Source organism: Dermacentor albipictus, chromosome 3 (assembly GCF_038994185.2).
Source record: "Dermacentor albipictus isolate Rhodes 1998 colony chromosome 3, USDA_Dalb.pri_finalv2, whole genome shotgun sequence".
NCBI classification, from domain to species: Eukaryota; Metazoa; Arthropoda; class Arachnida; order Ixodida; family Ixodidae; genus Dermacentor; species Dermacentor albipictus.
Genome location: NC_091823.1, coordinates 25,530,426 through 25,546,219, shown reverse-complemented (window position 1 = coordinate 25,546,219; position 15,794 = coordinate 25,530,426). Strand labels below are relative to the sequence as shown.

Genomic DNA, 15,794 nt, shown 5'->3' with positions numbered 1-15,794 from the left:
GAGACTTATTACATGATACACAAGTCAATTATTTTCACTTGCGAATGCGTTTGCAATCGTGCGTGCATTTGCAGCGAGCGCAGCCTGGTTACTTACAATGTGAAAAGTTAATTTATCTAAAAAGATCGCAAGCGATGCCACAGAGACGGCCGACATGGGTTTCCGTGATTCGTCTTGGCTCATGCTGGCTGGCTGCAGCTATGATATCGGATTCGCTCGCTCATTGGATCAGGATTAGACACGAGTCGAGAATCCACGAGATTGCAACGAGAGTCGGCTGCCTTCCTTTCTCTTTAGCGCTTTTGAGCCACAGACCACGTTTGGGTCTGCTTTCTCGCGAAAATGACGACGTAAGTAATATTTCTAACTTCTGCACGCTTGCGCATACGTCGTTATTGCTTATAAGTAGCTTCTCACGACCTAATGTGTTTGCAGGGCCACGAAAGAAGCTATACAATCGGTTCAAGTCTTCGGCAGGAAGGTGAGAGCGTAGGCCTAACACGAAATTTCACTCGCAAAGGTTGTCACCGGATCGTTCTCAATTTCCCGACACCTCGCAATACTTGAGAATAATTTGGCCGTGGGCTGAAGTCTCGCTCCATTGTGACATTTTTTTTTCTTAGACCAGTGATCGTCGTGTCTTGCCGTCCCCATTTTTAAGCGTGCTAGTAATCGAACTTGGTGCACTACACGTGGATGCCGGCGTTATCGAGCCGCGTGGTGTGACAGCTGAGAGCATATGGACTGTGTTCATCTGCTGCTGTCATGATGCCGCTTACAAGGCTGCGCATGTTTTCAGAAAACTGCCACTGCCGTGGCTTACTGCAAGCGCGGCAATGGGCTGCTCAAAGTCAACGGCCGGCCACTGGAGAACATCGAGCCCTTGACGCTGCGTTACAAGGTAAGCGCGCCCTGGAGAACTTTTGTGTCCTGTGTTGCATTGCCCGTTTAATGACAGCGACGGTTCTGTGCATGTTCTCTGAAACGATACGTTACTTCTCGAGCGTTTGGTCGTTAACACCACCAGCTGACCGAGATTTTCACTTTGGAGATGAACTTGTTGTTTTGTGTATATCACATACATATTTCACATACATATCTCTACATATTTCAGACTCTAAAGAGGCGCATACAAACACGTTTGGTGAATATATTCGCAGGCACAAACAAGTTAGCGGAATGACTTGGCTTCGTCGTGATGACGACGTGTTGCGAGTCCTCACTGCTTTCTGGATTGCGGTAGTGCCCCCGCAACGCATTGCTCAACAAGCACACCTTAAGGCAAACGCCCCCCAACAAAATTACTAGTGCAGTTACGTCACACTCTCCAATATTAAAAAAAAGTTCTTACTGCAGAGTGCTGCTATTTGTGTTTGGGTCGTGGCACATTGTGCGCATCCAAGGAAGATATAGCGGGTATCTTTGTAAAATAGGTTTAGGCTATTAGATCAATACTTTCAATTGTGGTGTACACATTTGTGTATGTGATTTGTTCTTACAATTTGACCAGTAGTGGGGCAAACCACAGGCATTGAACTGTGTGTGGTTCAGTTGAACCTTCTGCTTGCCAGTGTGACTCCAGTTCATTTCAGGCTGCAGAGAATTGCCACACATGATCACATTACTAGACTTGTGGTCACTGTTCCATGGCATTGAAGGGAAAGCTACTGAGGCAAAGCACGCACAATAGCACCTTTAAAATAAGTTCGCGTGAGCTTAGCTATGGAAAGTTATTTGCAACAGCAAAATACAAAACTGAGTGTTAAGATTTCACTTGTTTACCATATTTTCTGTGTTTGGGCAAACATGAAACTTTTGCGCATGGAAGCCACACCAATTCAATATCTGTTCTGTGAAGCTTAATGAGCTAGCAAACTGCTGGACTACTTGGTGCAGTGAAACATGCACAAAAGCTCCACCCTGTAGCTTTACCTCCATTCGTACAGAAAGCTAAAGCGAGTATAAAGGTGCTGATATGCATGGCATGCTCCATAAACAATAGTGAAGGAATAGCTTCTTGCTTCTCAATGCTTGCAGCCAATAATTGACCTATGCATGTGGTTTGAACACAATGGTTTGATGGCTGTCGAAGGTAATGCGATTAGCATTCAAGCAATCTAGCGACACTTTACATCTGCAGTCACGTTCATTATCATCTGTAATGGTCGGCATAAGCCTGCATGAACACAATGCAACGATCATGACAGCATCACAGCTAGGACTGCATAGCTGGTGTCCCAAGCTATTAGACAATAGGCCACCGGGTTGGCACAGAAGGCATGGCGACGGCATAACGAGAATTAGATCATGAAGAATTGGAATGACGACGATGTAATTACTGACAGCATCACAAGCACATTACTTCCCCAAGTTGGTGGCACAAGTGCACACTAGAGCCACTGGGTCAGCATAAGAGTCGAGATAGATATAAGACAGAGAATGCCTAAAGTAGGAAAGTAATGCTAAAGTGATTGAGTGTATAATCAAAATTTAATTTCAGTGTAATTGCAAAGTGTCTCTAGCAAATGCATGGAAGATTGTCCCGCTTGGTGTCAAGGGGTCTGAGCAGCTTCTTGGAACAAAATTATGCAACTTTGGCACAATTATTGGCACTGCCTTATAATTTGTGACTGAATGGCATAAGGTTAGTTCTTGCATGAAGTTTCTCGTTATAGATGATATTGAGAAACACCATTTAAATTGTATTAGGGGTCTTTTTGTTTAAGCAAATTTTAATTAGCAATTTTTATGCACAGACCTCTATCACAGCCCTGTTGTTTGGTTGATAGTTATTTATGCCATGATGTTAATTTTTTTTCGGTTTCTTATCTACTTTGTTACCTAACTTGTACTGGTGAATAGAATTGAGCTAAGGACAGCCCCATCAGTACACGGCATGCGAACTGAGTGTCTGATCCTTCAACGTCCCTTCAGCTGTATTGCTTGGAGTGTGTCTGAACTCATTTCCCTCTGTTCAGATGTATAGTATGGGATGGTTCTAGTCGTACGACGCAGTTCTTTGAAGCCCCTTTCCTTCTGTTATGTTGCATTTGTCACTTAGCTACTGTTAACAACATATTGTTGTAAATAGGCTGTGCTGTATGAAGATAGTGCCATAGAGTGAGCCATGCTTTACCTCTCTGCGCAGCTGCTCGAGCCCATCCTGCTGCTGGGTAAGGAGCGTTTTGCTGGCGTCGACATTAGGATTCGTGTCAAGGGCGGTGGTAACGTGGCCCAGATCTACGGTGAGTGACTTCATTTAGCAGAAGTCCGTTGAAATGCCTGAACAGTTGCTGCTGTGTCATCTTTAAAGTGATAGCTCTCTTTGGCTATTCTGCTCATTTTGCGGTTTGTATGTACAACATAGGTATATATAATGAAGTCTAAATTCTAAGTCTAAGTTGGGGACAAAAGAAGCGATATTGTGCAGTGTCGACGATATCTTTGCATCTGCAATACGAAGCACACCCAGCCACGCTTTTGTGTCCACTCCACCCCTGCAGCTGATAGTGTCGCCTGCAGTGTGACAACGCAATCTTGAAAAGTGGCAGCAGTGGGGATCGAATCCTTCATGTCCTTACTTTGAGTGTATAACTCTGGATTATGCAACCTTCACTATAAAATGCGCAGGAAAACGGTGCACATGATGCCGTGCCATCTCTGCATGTCCACTCTTTGCACACGCAGCAGATTACCTCTAAAATGGGCCACTCGGGCTGCATATGCACTTAGCTGCCCTGACAGCCATGCACAGCCGCATGCTAGAAAAGAAGCTTGCCAACCTGTCGCCCACTTCTGTTCCCCTTTCTACGTTCCTCTCGCATGTGCTCTTGATAGCGTTACCATGAATGAGCTCCCCTCCCTCCTTTTCACTTGCTTGCGCGGGAGGACTACGCTCAAGCCACCATCCTTCTCGGTTCACCTATGCATGCTTCCACTTCCACCTAAACCATACAGCGTACCAGAAGCAATAGTATCTTATTGCACTTTGTCTTTATATGGAATGTGACGCTGCTATAGACCGTTTTTTCGTAGGCGCCGCCATATTGTGAGCGCGGTGGCGCCGCCTATGAGCAGCGCCATACTGGCTTGGGTGAAAGCGGTCTTCTGCATGGCAGGTATACGCTCGGCGGTAGGTTCTGGCGTTTGTTTTCGCGGTCGTGCGGTCTGTTTAGTATGACGTGCGTCTTCTACGTAATAAACGGTTCTGTGAGACGTGCTGAAGTGGTTTAAGGCGTCATGGCCGGAATTTCTGCTGGCGTTGAGGTGGACGGAACACGCAGCGCGATGTGTGCGCGCATTTTCGAGTCTACAATCAGCCTCGGAGATCAATTGTGTATTTCTGAATGTTCCAATCACTAATGTGACCTTATTGCAGTGTTATCCTATATTTCTAAGCTGCGGTTTAGGAGCCATGAAACATACGCGACGATCGTAACAGCGTGAGCGTAGGTACCGTTCTGCTACGATAGGGGCTGTGATGTTATACTTTGACAAGCGTTCAAACTGTTCGCTGCAGGTTAGATTGCGTGACTACTTGGTTCGATGGATGAGGTTTCCGCCCCTGAATAAAATATTTTTTGCAAGTAATAGCAGCATACCTTACAGTCTGAATTAAGCTTGTCCAGCAAAGGGGCTGTTTACGAACTGCGCGAGCGTCCTAGGCCGTGGTAGGTGGTGGATTACATACATCTTTGTTCTATATACTGCATGGTCCAAGCATACGGCATCAGCGGTTATGTATTTATAAACGTTGTGCGGCGTGACTATGTGAGGCCCTATTGCGCGTTAGCCCGTTTTGTCTCGCTATTTCGAGAGAGGATGATAACTGAATTTTTTTGGGGGGGTTGTGTTCGTTCCATTCTCTGCGACGCACTCACACGTATTACGGAAATTTTGTCCTCAAAAATGGGCATCGCATTCTTTTTATGCGATGTCTCATATATTGTGGCTGCATACAGGCCAAAAAGGCAATGCCGAAGCGCACAGGTTACACATATGTACCGTGCTGGTTCACCAACCGCAGTTATCGCTGTGTTGAGCAGCGCCATCGGCCTCATGCAGGAAGGCTAGCGTAGACATATGGCAATTTGAAGCCTACTAGACTTGAAATGCGCGAAATTTGATAGCGCCTGCCGCTTAGATGTTTCGTGGTTGCCTTAGGTTGCCCGTGCACGAGCTTTCGCTCTATATGCTTTATGTTTTACTCCCTACACCAAGCGATCAGATATTGAGCAGATTTACCATTTCGTGCTGCTAATACAGAGACACCAGTTTTCTTTGTTGAAATAAAACCGATATAAGCAAAATAGATCACAACACATACACACACCGCGACTGATAATGTGCGTACACCGCGGCTGATAAAATGCGTCACATTTTTGCGCACCCAAAAGATATTTCCGCCTACTGTAGTTACCGATGCACCGAAAGGCTTCCCTGACGACCTTATATGAACGGACATGGCGTAAATTTCAAAAAGTACCATCTAAAACGTCTAGAAATCGTTCCGCAGCACGCGACAGCAATACTTTCAAGCAGCGCCGTACCGGATCGCCCAAGCCAGAGAGGAGGAAAGGCTCTCCGGGCGCCCTATCATCCTCGCCCGATGAAACAGTCTATACTTCAGTGGTCGCACAGGGTTTGCAAACGGCTGCTTGTAATTCAACCACTTTACCTTCTGCATTCGCGGAAGTTTCCATTTACTGTCCAGGTATTCCTTCAAGGTGGCAGTAAAATTTCGGTATATTGAAATCTTGTACAAACACAATTATATTGAAGTCCAAGATACATGGTGTGCTGTGGACAAAATACATTGTAATACAGTTGAACCCCCTTATAACAATACCGGTTTTAACAATACATCGGTTATACCAATGAAAAGCTGTTTTACCGTCAACTTTTGTATGTTTTTTATGGGGAAATAACCTGCTTTCAGTCGACTCTCGTTACAAAGGACCCTGTTAATCCGACAAAAACGTCTATTTTATCTGAAGTCCATAATATTTGAGACGCCTCACTTCCCGAAACATTGGTCGCGCTGTCTAACAACTTTATTGCTAAGAGTGAGCGACAAACGTCCAAAGTAAAAAACAAACAAAATAACTTGCAGTTTCGCTCGAAAGGCGAAGCATCGATTGCGATAGCAAATTAAACAAGATAAGCATGGCAGCAGCGAGCAAATTAACCTTAGTGCTGTCTCTCGCTTTAACACGAACTAAACGTTGAAAGCATCGCACATACGAAGCTACCAGCACTTGGCGCACATTGTCCATGTTGTAGATTGCTTTCAAGATATGGTGGCTGCACCGTTAACAGCAGCCACTGGAGTAGAAACCCCCTCGTTCCCTTGCCTCCCCCTGTGCCTCGCGCACGAAAGACAGCGCTTTCACCCCGCTTTCCTCCCTCCCTTGTGCGCAAGATATGGAGCCACGATTGCCACCTGACCCTCGCAAGTCAGTTGTCAGCCCATGTCAACACAGCTGAAGTCAGTTTTATACGCCCGATTTTTACAAAAATTGCCCGTCCACTGTAGCTGATAGTTCGTTGTAGCATAGTCTGCTAAAAGCGAACTTCGTTGCATTAATGAAATAGGCAAACCAAACTAAGGTTGAAATATGGTCCGTTATATTCGAAAGTCTGTTCTGCATAGATCCATTGTAACGACCGTAGACGGTGCTACAATGACCCATGCTGCAATATTGGTTATGATGAAGTCTTGCTGCTGGGTATCCAGGCCAAAAGGTAGTAGAATGCGAAATCCTTGAAAAGAAAAAGTGAAATGCGAGCCAATGTGCAATCGCCCGCCACCCAAACTGCTGCCGCGTGCTTCTCTCCATGAGAGATGCATGCCAGCATCATGCGCATCTCTCCCGTCACGCTTGCACCCCTCCGAACACGAATGGGCTGCACCTATAGCTCTGCACAGAGCCACCCTCTGAAACACTGGACTGCGCCAACTGTGCTGACAACGCTGCGCGTGCTGCTCCCAGATTGCTTGCTCAGTCCTCGCAGTTGGTTCTCTATTCTATGGCCCTCATTCTGGGCAAGTTGCTCATGCTTGTCTTTGTTGTGCATGGAAGTCGTTCCTGGCAACGTTGTGCATGGGCCATTCAGGGCGTTGCCACTGAAAAGAAAAGCACTGTTATAAATTTGGAAACGAAGTGCTTCTAATCAACGAGGCAACTGTCGCGAATGTGCTTGCGTTGGATTGTGACAGTGATGGCCACGACAGCAGCGCGGACGTGGTAGTGCAGGGTACCTCAACATAGTCCCTGCAGGAGGTCCTGTAGATGACTCGGTCCCTCATGAGCTTGTTGTCACGAGAGACCTTCCACTTCACTTAGTGGAGCACCTGGATGCCTTGGAGAAGGCAAGCTTCGCGTGAAGCAAGCAAAGCTGACGGACATGCAGTTTTCTCGTGCAAGCTAGTGGGAAGTATGTGGAGAGATGCTTGTAATCACGTCCCAGCGTTTCTTTTGGATTTCTCAAGCTGAGATGGTGCCACAGCAACTTTCCCACATTATTTAAGAGGTGATTTGTGGGGCCACTAAAGCGATGCCTCGGCGCAGCTTGTATATCACTTGCTGCCCGTGACCCCTCTTTGCAGTTGTTACAGCAGTGCCATTCTTGTATGCCGACAGCCGCGGCTTGTTAACTTGTGATCGGAGCGTGCAGGAAGCAGAGCTAAACAGTTAAACGTTTGGGTCAACACAATCTGAAGTCGTATGGAGAAAGATGTTGGGGAGAACTAGCCTCCCCGCCATTATAGTTTTCTCGGGACAGCTACGCCATTCCCCAATTTGATTTTTTTTCGTGCAACCAGGTTATAACAGTTATCGGTTATAAAAAATAATTTTTGTGGTACTTAATATCGTTATAAGTGGGTTCGACTGTATAGAGAATTTCGTTAGATCAAAGTTTAACTGTATCTGTATGGGAAGAGTCAACTTGGGCCACTTGGTATGTACTGGCACTGTGAATATATTGGTCTGTGTTCATGTGTGACCAACAGCCATAACAGATGTGCCAAGGGGGCGAAAGGGGTATATGTATGCTGAAATATGTTAAGAGCCATAGAATAGTGGGTGAATAGGTGAATGCCACCTTTGTTGGTTGAACTGACAAATGTGCTACGAGCACATCGTAGTGATAATGTTATTACAAGGAAATTGCTAGCTTTTTAATATTTGTTGTTTGCTAATAGTAATACGTAAAATGGCTGTTAGCTTTGCTACGTGTTATGCTTGTGCATTTTGGCATGCGTTTGTTGTGTGTCTTATCTACTGTGGATTGTCAAGTTTCATTCTTAGTGCATGGTTGCGCATCACAGTGTGATTCACTTACGTTGCTAACATCCTGAATGTCTCTGTTCCATGCAGCAATCCGGCAAGCCATTTCCAAGGCCCTCGTTGCATACTACCAGAAATGTAAGCTCGCATTTGGTTTTATGTGATGTTCCTTGCACTTTTGATTTTATTGTTCATTGTAAGCAGTATTCATGGTTAACGGTTGAATCGCAGTTCATATTTTAGCACAGACCTCCTTAATATTTATTCTTGCAAAACAGTAAAAACTTGTTTTAAAAGATTCCAACCAGAGTCTTTGATGACCGTCATTGAAACTACAGTTGCCATGTTTTAAAAGATGGAAATTCTTTCTGAAGTCTAATGGCTGACAGGTTGCGAGTGAGCATCATAAGGTTCTGACAGGCTCTCAACTTCACCTATTGAGTTCAGTGCCAGAACAGTGACTGATCGAAGAGCCATTCATTCTCTTTACTGATAATTTAAAAAAATACGTCCTGGTCCACGGACCAGGACAAATTTTTCTTCAACTGCGAGGCTTTTCTTTCGAGGAACCCTTATGGGTTTCCTTTGTACCAGTTGCTATGATTGGGTGGATATCTCATTTTGTCTTTATTAGATACCTATGGGTGCAATTTTCAACAATCCGCAAGATTTCTAGTACAGTGAAACCTTGTTAAACCGTAGTTGGCCGGAGCTTGGAAAAAGTACGTTCTAAACGGTGGTAGTACTGCTTAACCGAAATAGCACGAGATCGCCCACTTACCTGTCAAAAACGGAACTCGGAGAGAGTGTGATGAAAGGGGACAAAACATGCAGTATTTATCCACTTTGCATGACAAAAGTGTTATTTTCGTCTTATGCCGCAGCGGCCTAGCATCGACGACAGTGGCCTCAAACTTAATGAAGCTGCGAGCCAGCTTTTCAGGCAGCCCCCTCTTCTCGGCAAACACTTGCATGGCAGATTCCTCGTTGGCGTTTCATGCTCTCCATGCACGTGCGCGGTAACACTGCAGAGTTCGCGGGGCGCCTTCTTCATCGCGGGGTGCTGTTCTTGTCGCAACGATTGCGTTCATGAGGCTGATGTAACACGCAGCTTCTGCCACTGTTGGGCCTGAATCGCCCGTGCTGTCGCTTTCCGTGTCGTCCTCGTCACTGTTGCTTTTCGACACTTCGGCGACAATAGAGGCAACAATGGCGAAAAGCTGAACCTTATAGCCATCACCTCGCGGTCGCAGCAGTGCTGCAAAGCAACTTCTTTGCCTTCCAAATGCCACATACTGTAGTCAACAGTAGATCCCTGTCGCACGCCAGCGCCGACTTCTTCGTGTCACGTTCGATAGCACGAACAATGTCTAATTTTTCTTCTATGCTGAGCACCCGGCATCTTTTTTTCTCTGAGCTTCGGCACGACGCGAGTCCTGTTCACGTGACGCCACAACGCTCTCTGGCCCGGCGCCGAAACGATGTTGATGTGGCTTCGCACGCAAACGCACAGCTTGGAGGCTGTTCTGATCTCCGAGGCTTGTTCTGCCGGGCCGCCCAGTGGAGACGGCGAACTGCCGTGTTTGTGCGGCGAAAAGGGGAAACACTGTGTTAAGGGGGGACACGGCTCTTTGGGACCGAAAATCGGTCAAAAAGCCCGATTTTCAATCTTTTCATTTTTGGATTCATGGCATAATTCCGCACCTTTGAGCAAATTTCCATTTAAATCTGATGCGTAATTGCGCCGTAATGTCGATTTAAAATAATGTAGTTTCTGAAAGCGCCCTTTAAATTGAGGACAAACAGCGCTAGTTACGACCGCGCGCCGCGCAAAAACGAAAAGCCGCACCTATGCCATCTTGGTCTTGTTTGAAAGCTCGCGCGTCCGGCTTCCCACCCTCTCTCAGCCAGCCACCATGTGCCAGCCGCAGTAAAATAAAACAAGCGCAAAGTTTTCTTCAACGCGCGTTCTTATTGGTCGGTAAAAGCACGTGACCCGAATGGCACCATCTGATAGGCTTAGGCCGGTTGCCCTGGCATGAGCGCTGCACATGCCGCCATTTTGAGCGGGTCCTCGCTACTGCACGGAACTATGCCAGGGGGACCGAAGAAGCACCATTCCGTGTATATGTTCGGCCGGAGACGAAGGAAAACGAAAAAGAAAGTAGGGGAATCGTCTTCTTTTCCGTCTGAAGTAAGCGACCGACGAGGAGCAAGTGCAGACGAGCAACCGCATGATAGCCGCGGAGAAGCAAGCAAGGCATCGCTGGACGACGCATCGCTGAACAGTGCTCCCATCACTTCTGCGGATCGTCAGCCGCCCGATTGTCGCGGAGAAGCAGAAAATGCTTCGCTGGACGATGCTTCGCTGGACAGTGCAGCCAACACGCCTGCGGACGCCAGACTCGCCGACCAACGCACGGACGGGCAACCGCCCTGCCGCGGAGAACCAAACAATGCCTCGCTGGAAGTTGCATCGGTGGACAGCGCACCCGACGCGTCTGAAGTGTCCGCCCGAGTGAGAATTGACTCGAAAACTGTGACCGACAGCGACGTAAGGGAGGCAAGCGCTCGTGAAAAGGCTACGCTCGAGCGGCTTGCGTCGACGGCAGCAACGACGCGAAAGATGGAGCAGTTCACGGAACTCGGCGGCGCGGCAGCGTCGGTAACAGACGAACGTAAGACAGCGTTTACTGCCGTCGACATGCGTGCGATAAACTCCCTCCTTGGCTTTATGCGCTGCCAGACTTGTCAAGGACGCGCGGAGATGGTGACAGGAGATCGCGAGTACGGCCTCGCAGTGAAACTGATGCTCATCTGCGAGAGGTGCGGTGAGATAGCGACTGAGTGGAGTTCGCGAAGGGTACAGAGTGAAAAGAAATGCAACCCGTTTGAAATTAATATCCTTGCCGGGCGTGCGATGCTCGCAACAGGTAACGGCCAGACAGCCATGAATGACATTTTCGCAGCGATGGGCCTGTCTGGCCGAGGTCTCCACAACAAGACGTTTCAGCAGCATTTGAAAAAAACTCTGAACCCCGGTGCGACGCGCGCAGCTGAGGCTGTTATGGTGCAGTGTGCAGAAAAAGCGGTTACACTTTACGAAAACTTGTGTTTTGGACACAAAGGCAACATTGCTGTGTGCTTTGATGGCACCTGGATGACGCGGGGCCATTCTTCGCATATAGGAGTAGGCGCAGTGGCGGAGCTATTTACCGGCTACATCCTGGACTACGTCGTGCTTTCAAACTTTTGTTTGGGCTGTGAAATTGGGCCCAGACCTGACTCTGATGAGTATGCTGGGTGGAGGAAATCCCATCAGTGCCAGAAGAACACTGATTGTAAATCTGGCCAAATGGAAGTTGAGGCTGGATTAATCTTGTTCCAGCGTTCTTTAGAACGCAACAAAGTAAAGTACTCAACCATGCTGTGCGACGGTGACAGCCGCACTTTTAATGCTATCAAGGATGCAAAGGTGTACGGCTTTGTAGATGTTCAGAAAGAAGACTGCATCAATCATGTACAAAAACGTATGGGTGCAGCGCTTCGAAACCTGCTCCAGAAGCACAAAAGTGAAGGCATGCGGGGACTTGGTGGCAAGGGGAGGCTCACAGCAGACCTCATCAACAGGCTGAGTGCCTATTATGGTCGAGCACTCAAGTCTCACTGTGGTGATGTTGACGCCATGCAGAGAGCGGTAATGGCAACGTACCACCATGTCACGTCAACCGACAGCTGCTCTAACCACAGCCTGTGCCCAAGTGGCAAGGATTCTTGGTGCCGTCATAATGCGGCAACAGCAAAAGGTGAGCCACAACCAAGGCACAAGTATAACTTGCCAGCGGACGTGGCAAAGGCCCTTTTGCCTGTGTATGAGCGCTTGGCAGATGTAAAGCTGCTGGATAGGTGCAAGCGAGGGAGAACCCAAAACTCCAATGAATCATTCCACTCAGTCATCTGGAGTATGATTTCCAAAGAGCAGCATTTCTCCCTTTTTGCTGTGGAGGCAGCCGTTGCAGAAGCAGTGCTACGCTTCAATACTGGAAATGAATATGCAGCAACAGCCATTCTTCAAGAAATGAATATGAATGTGACAGACTCCGGCTCAAAAAGAGCCAAAGAAAAAGACTTGCGTCGCACCACTGCTTCCAGGAAAAAACGGGCATTATCACTGGGCCTCCAGACGATGGCAAAAAAGAAGCACCAATCTGGGATGCACCCAGATTATTCCCCAGGTGCATTTTCGTAATTTGAGGTGCTTTCGTTCTCATAAAGGTGCTTGAAACCGTTTTTCTTCGTTTTCTCAAAACTACAATTTTGACACACAAGCAGTTTTGGAGTGAACATATTTCTGTTTGTATTTGTGCTAGCACAGTAATTTTTTTTCCCTGAAAACAGAAACTCTTACTCTATGTAGTAAGGCTAATTTCACTGCGCATATTGGTCAGTAACATTTTTTAAAAAGATACTGTGTATAAAGCAGGTGAGGGAACTTTTACTGCAATGGGTTTAGCAACCCCTAGATTTAGACCTAATTGGCCTAGGAGACTCATTCTTGTTTTACTACATTCCTTAGATGTTAAACATTAATTTGGTATGCTAAATTTTATCATTGCATCAATTGTTTGGGAAATTATCAAACTCCAAATGAAAAACATAATATTGTAAATATTTTGAAAACTGTTTATTGTATGGAAAAAATAAATGCAGATTTAGAATCAGTGCATAAAACTTAATGAAACATAGAAGTTTCATTGAAATCAATCCACAAATAAAAAATTTTTTTCAAAGAGGGGTGTCCCCCCTTAACCGATACATATGCAATAAGCTGATACGGTTTATGCGTATACAAAACACATGATGTTCAATGGCTGCTAAGTCGGGGATTTGACTTCACTACTTTTAAAACGAAACTACTGTTTAAGCGGGTATGGTTTAACGAGGTTTTACTGTACTGGAAGAGGAAACTGACTGTGCCCTGCAGGGAAGCTTGTACATAAAGCTGCTACTGCTCTCCGTCGCGCATGCCACACATCTGTTTGCCTTGGATCTAGTGACTGGAAAATGTACGATCACAGTTTGGCGATGTACTGAGCGTTGGTGCTGAAAAATGTTTTCCGTGAATGTATTAACTGCAAATGTATTAGGAATATGGTTTGTTCTTGATCATGAACTTTGACTTTGGAAAATTGTGTGAAACAGGATGAACAATGTTCTACTGTATTGATTGGTTTCAAATATTAAGAACTGAATAATTCGTTCTTAAAATATGGATAATTGGTGTGTGATAATGTGTATTCGAAACTTCGAGTATTCATCCACGCCTAGCTTAGGGTGCATGGCCTTTTTTTTTTTAGCTCTTTCTCTGCTCTGTTGACAGCAGTAACAAACATGCTTGTTGTTTCTTCCTCTCTTTGCAGATGTGGACGAGCAGTCCAAGAAGGAGATCAAGGACACCTTGATCCAGTACGACCGCACATTGCTTGTGGCTGACCCAAGGCGCTGCGAGCCCAAGAAGTTCGGCGGACCTGGGGCCCGTGCCAGATACCAGAAGTCTTACCGTTAAACCAGCAAAGCACAATAAACTCTTTGCCTCCCTTGGCACATGTCATTTTGGTTTGAAGAACACACCGTTCAAAAGCTTGCCACTGAAACTTGAACACTTTCTTGGAGAATAAAGGGAATAAGTCCTGGTAACGTTCGCAGCGATCCATAAAAATACTAGGCCATGTTAGACGCAGTCTCTCCATGGTCAATGGGGAAGGAGCATCAAGTGCGAAGATACAAATGAGCTGCGAGGTTTGCAAATGTGTGCAGCATTATTAAATAACTGGCACTGTGTTTTAGTTTTGGTTGCATTCTATCAAAGTTCCTTTCATTTGTCCCTCGATTTCACTGGTTTTGATGCAGACTTCCATAGGAGGGCTGTTAGGATGCACAACTCCACTTGCGTATAGAGCAAGATTTCAGTGACATTCACTATTTCTTCCAAAAAGATTATTTTGGATGTATTCTAAATGTTTGCGGTGGGTCTAGTTGGGATAGCATTGTTATCAGACAGCGCTGCAATACTGTGGCACATGAACATTTCGTGACCCGCCGTGGTTGCTCAGTGGCTATGGTGTTGGGCTGCTGAGCAAGAGGTCGCGGGATCGAATCCAGGCCTCGGCAGTCGCATTTCGATGGGGGCGAAATGTGAAAACACCCGTGTATTCAGACGCACGTTAAATAACCCCAGGTGGTCCAAGTTTCCGGGGTCCTCCACTACGACGTGCCTCGTAAAGTGGTTTTGGCACGTAAAACCCCATGATTTTCGTGACAAAACTCGGGAGTAGAGGCACGGAGAATGTCCATGCATAAGTATTCAAGCTCAGGAACCATTTATGGTGATCGACAATAAAACGGTGCGCTTTTAGAAGAAAGTATTTGCTCTATTCAGGGACTGATGTGCTTGGAGGCGTATATTTGATGGCTCCTGCGAAGAAACCGTGCGACATTAGCGATCATTTCCTCGCTTGGAGGCCGATTGATACACCTCATTCTTCCAGCGTGCCCGCAGCACCTGATGTCGAGCTACGATGGCGTTGCTGAAGGTCGAGCTACGATGCTATAAAAAAAGCGGTCTAAATACGACTGTAAGGGAGCCATGGCCTCCGAGATTGGGCTCTTGCATTGCCCAGGGGGCGCTGCGAAAATGGTGCTAAAAAGCGCCCTCTGTCCTCAACTGGGTAGTACCAAGCTCGGTCGTCTGCTTCGGAAAGCACGTTTACAATATCGACCCGCCACTGACATGCCAAAACCACTTTCTGATTATGAGGCACGCCGTAGTGGAGAACTCCGGAAATTTCGTCTACCTGGGGTTCTATAACGATCACCTAAATCTAAGCACCACGGGTGTTTTCACATTTCGCCCCCATCGAAATGCGATCTTTTTCGAAGAAAGTAACCCTGGAAGCAGCTTTTGGCTTTGCGAATCTTGCTGTGGAGGCAAAAGTTTGTAAGTTACTCTGGTGCTGACAGAGCGGTAGTCACGTGGACGAAAAAGCTCCCTTGAGTGCTGGAAAGCGGCAACTGTGCTTAGACGCCAGCGACTGGCGTTATCGGCGATTCGCTCCTCGGCCCGACGCGACTCCCAGAAACGTGTGCTCGCGAACATGACACTTCAGTGCAGCTTAATCCTTTAATTCTCAGCGTGGATTTCTCTCCTTATGCCTATACCTACGTAATGTGGATTTGTTGTTTTTGTTTTCTGTGAGGTAGGTCGTAGAACGTCATTTTGGCTATGGCGTGGTATAACCATTTCGTTGCCTCAAAACATGGATATTCATCTAAATAAACATTTCATTCACGTGTTCTCTTCCGTTAGTCATGTGATTTCATTAATGTGTTCGGTGCTGAACGACCATGCATGCCAATACTTTCCGAAGTTGAGGCCTGTACGTGATTTCGGTTGATAGTTTTCATACTTTCGCTGACTAGAGCGACGAACGTTTTATTTTTCTC

At 46.5% G+C, this 15,794-nt stretch overlaps 1 protein-coding gene across 1 annotated transcript; it reads left to right on the top strand.

The window, feature by feature from the left end:
• The first annotated feature begins 225 nt into the window (after positions 1-225).
• RpS16 (ribosomal protein S16) lies at positions 226-13,893 on the top strand. The gene is made up of 6 exons (XM_065434267.2): positions 226-350; positions 436-481; positions 800-901; positions 3,149-3,245; positions 8,382-8,429; positions 13,712-13,893. Exons 1-6 carry the CDS (start codon positions 343-345, stop codon positions 13,855-13,857), a joined length of 447 nt encoding a protein of 148 aa, XP_065290339.1. The 5' UTR covers positions 226-342; the 3' UTR covers positions 13,858-13,893.
• The last annotated feature ends 1,901 nt before the right edge of the window (positions 13,894-15,794 follow it).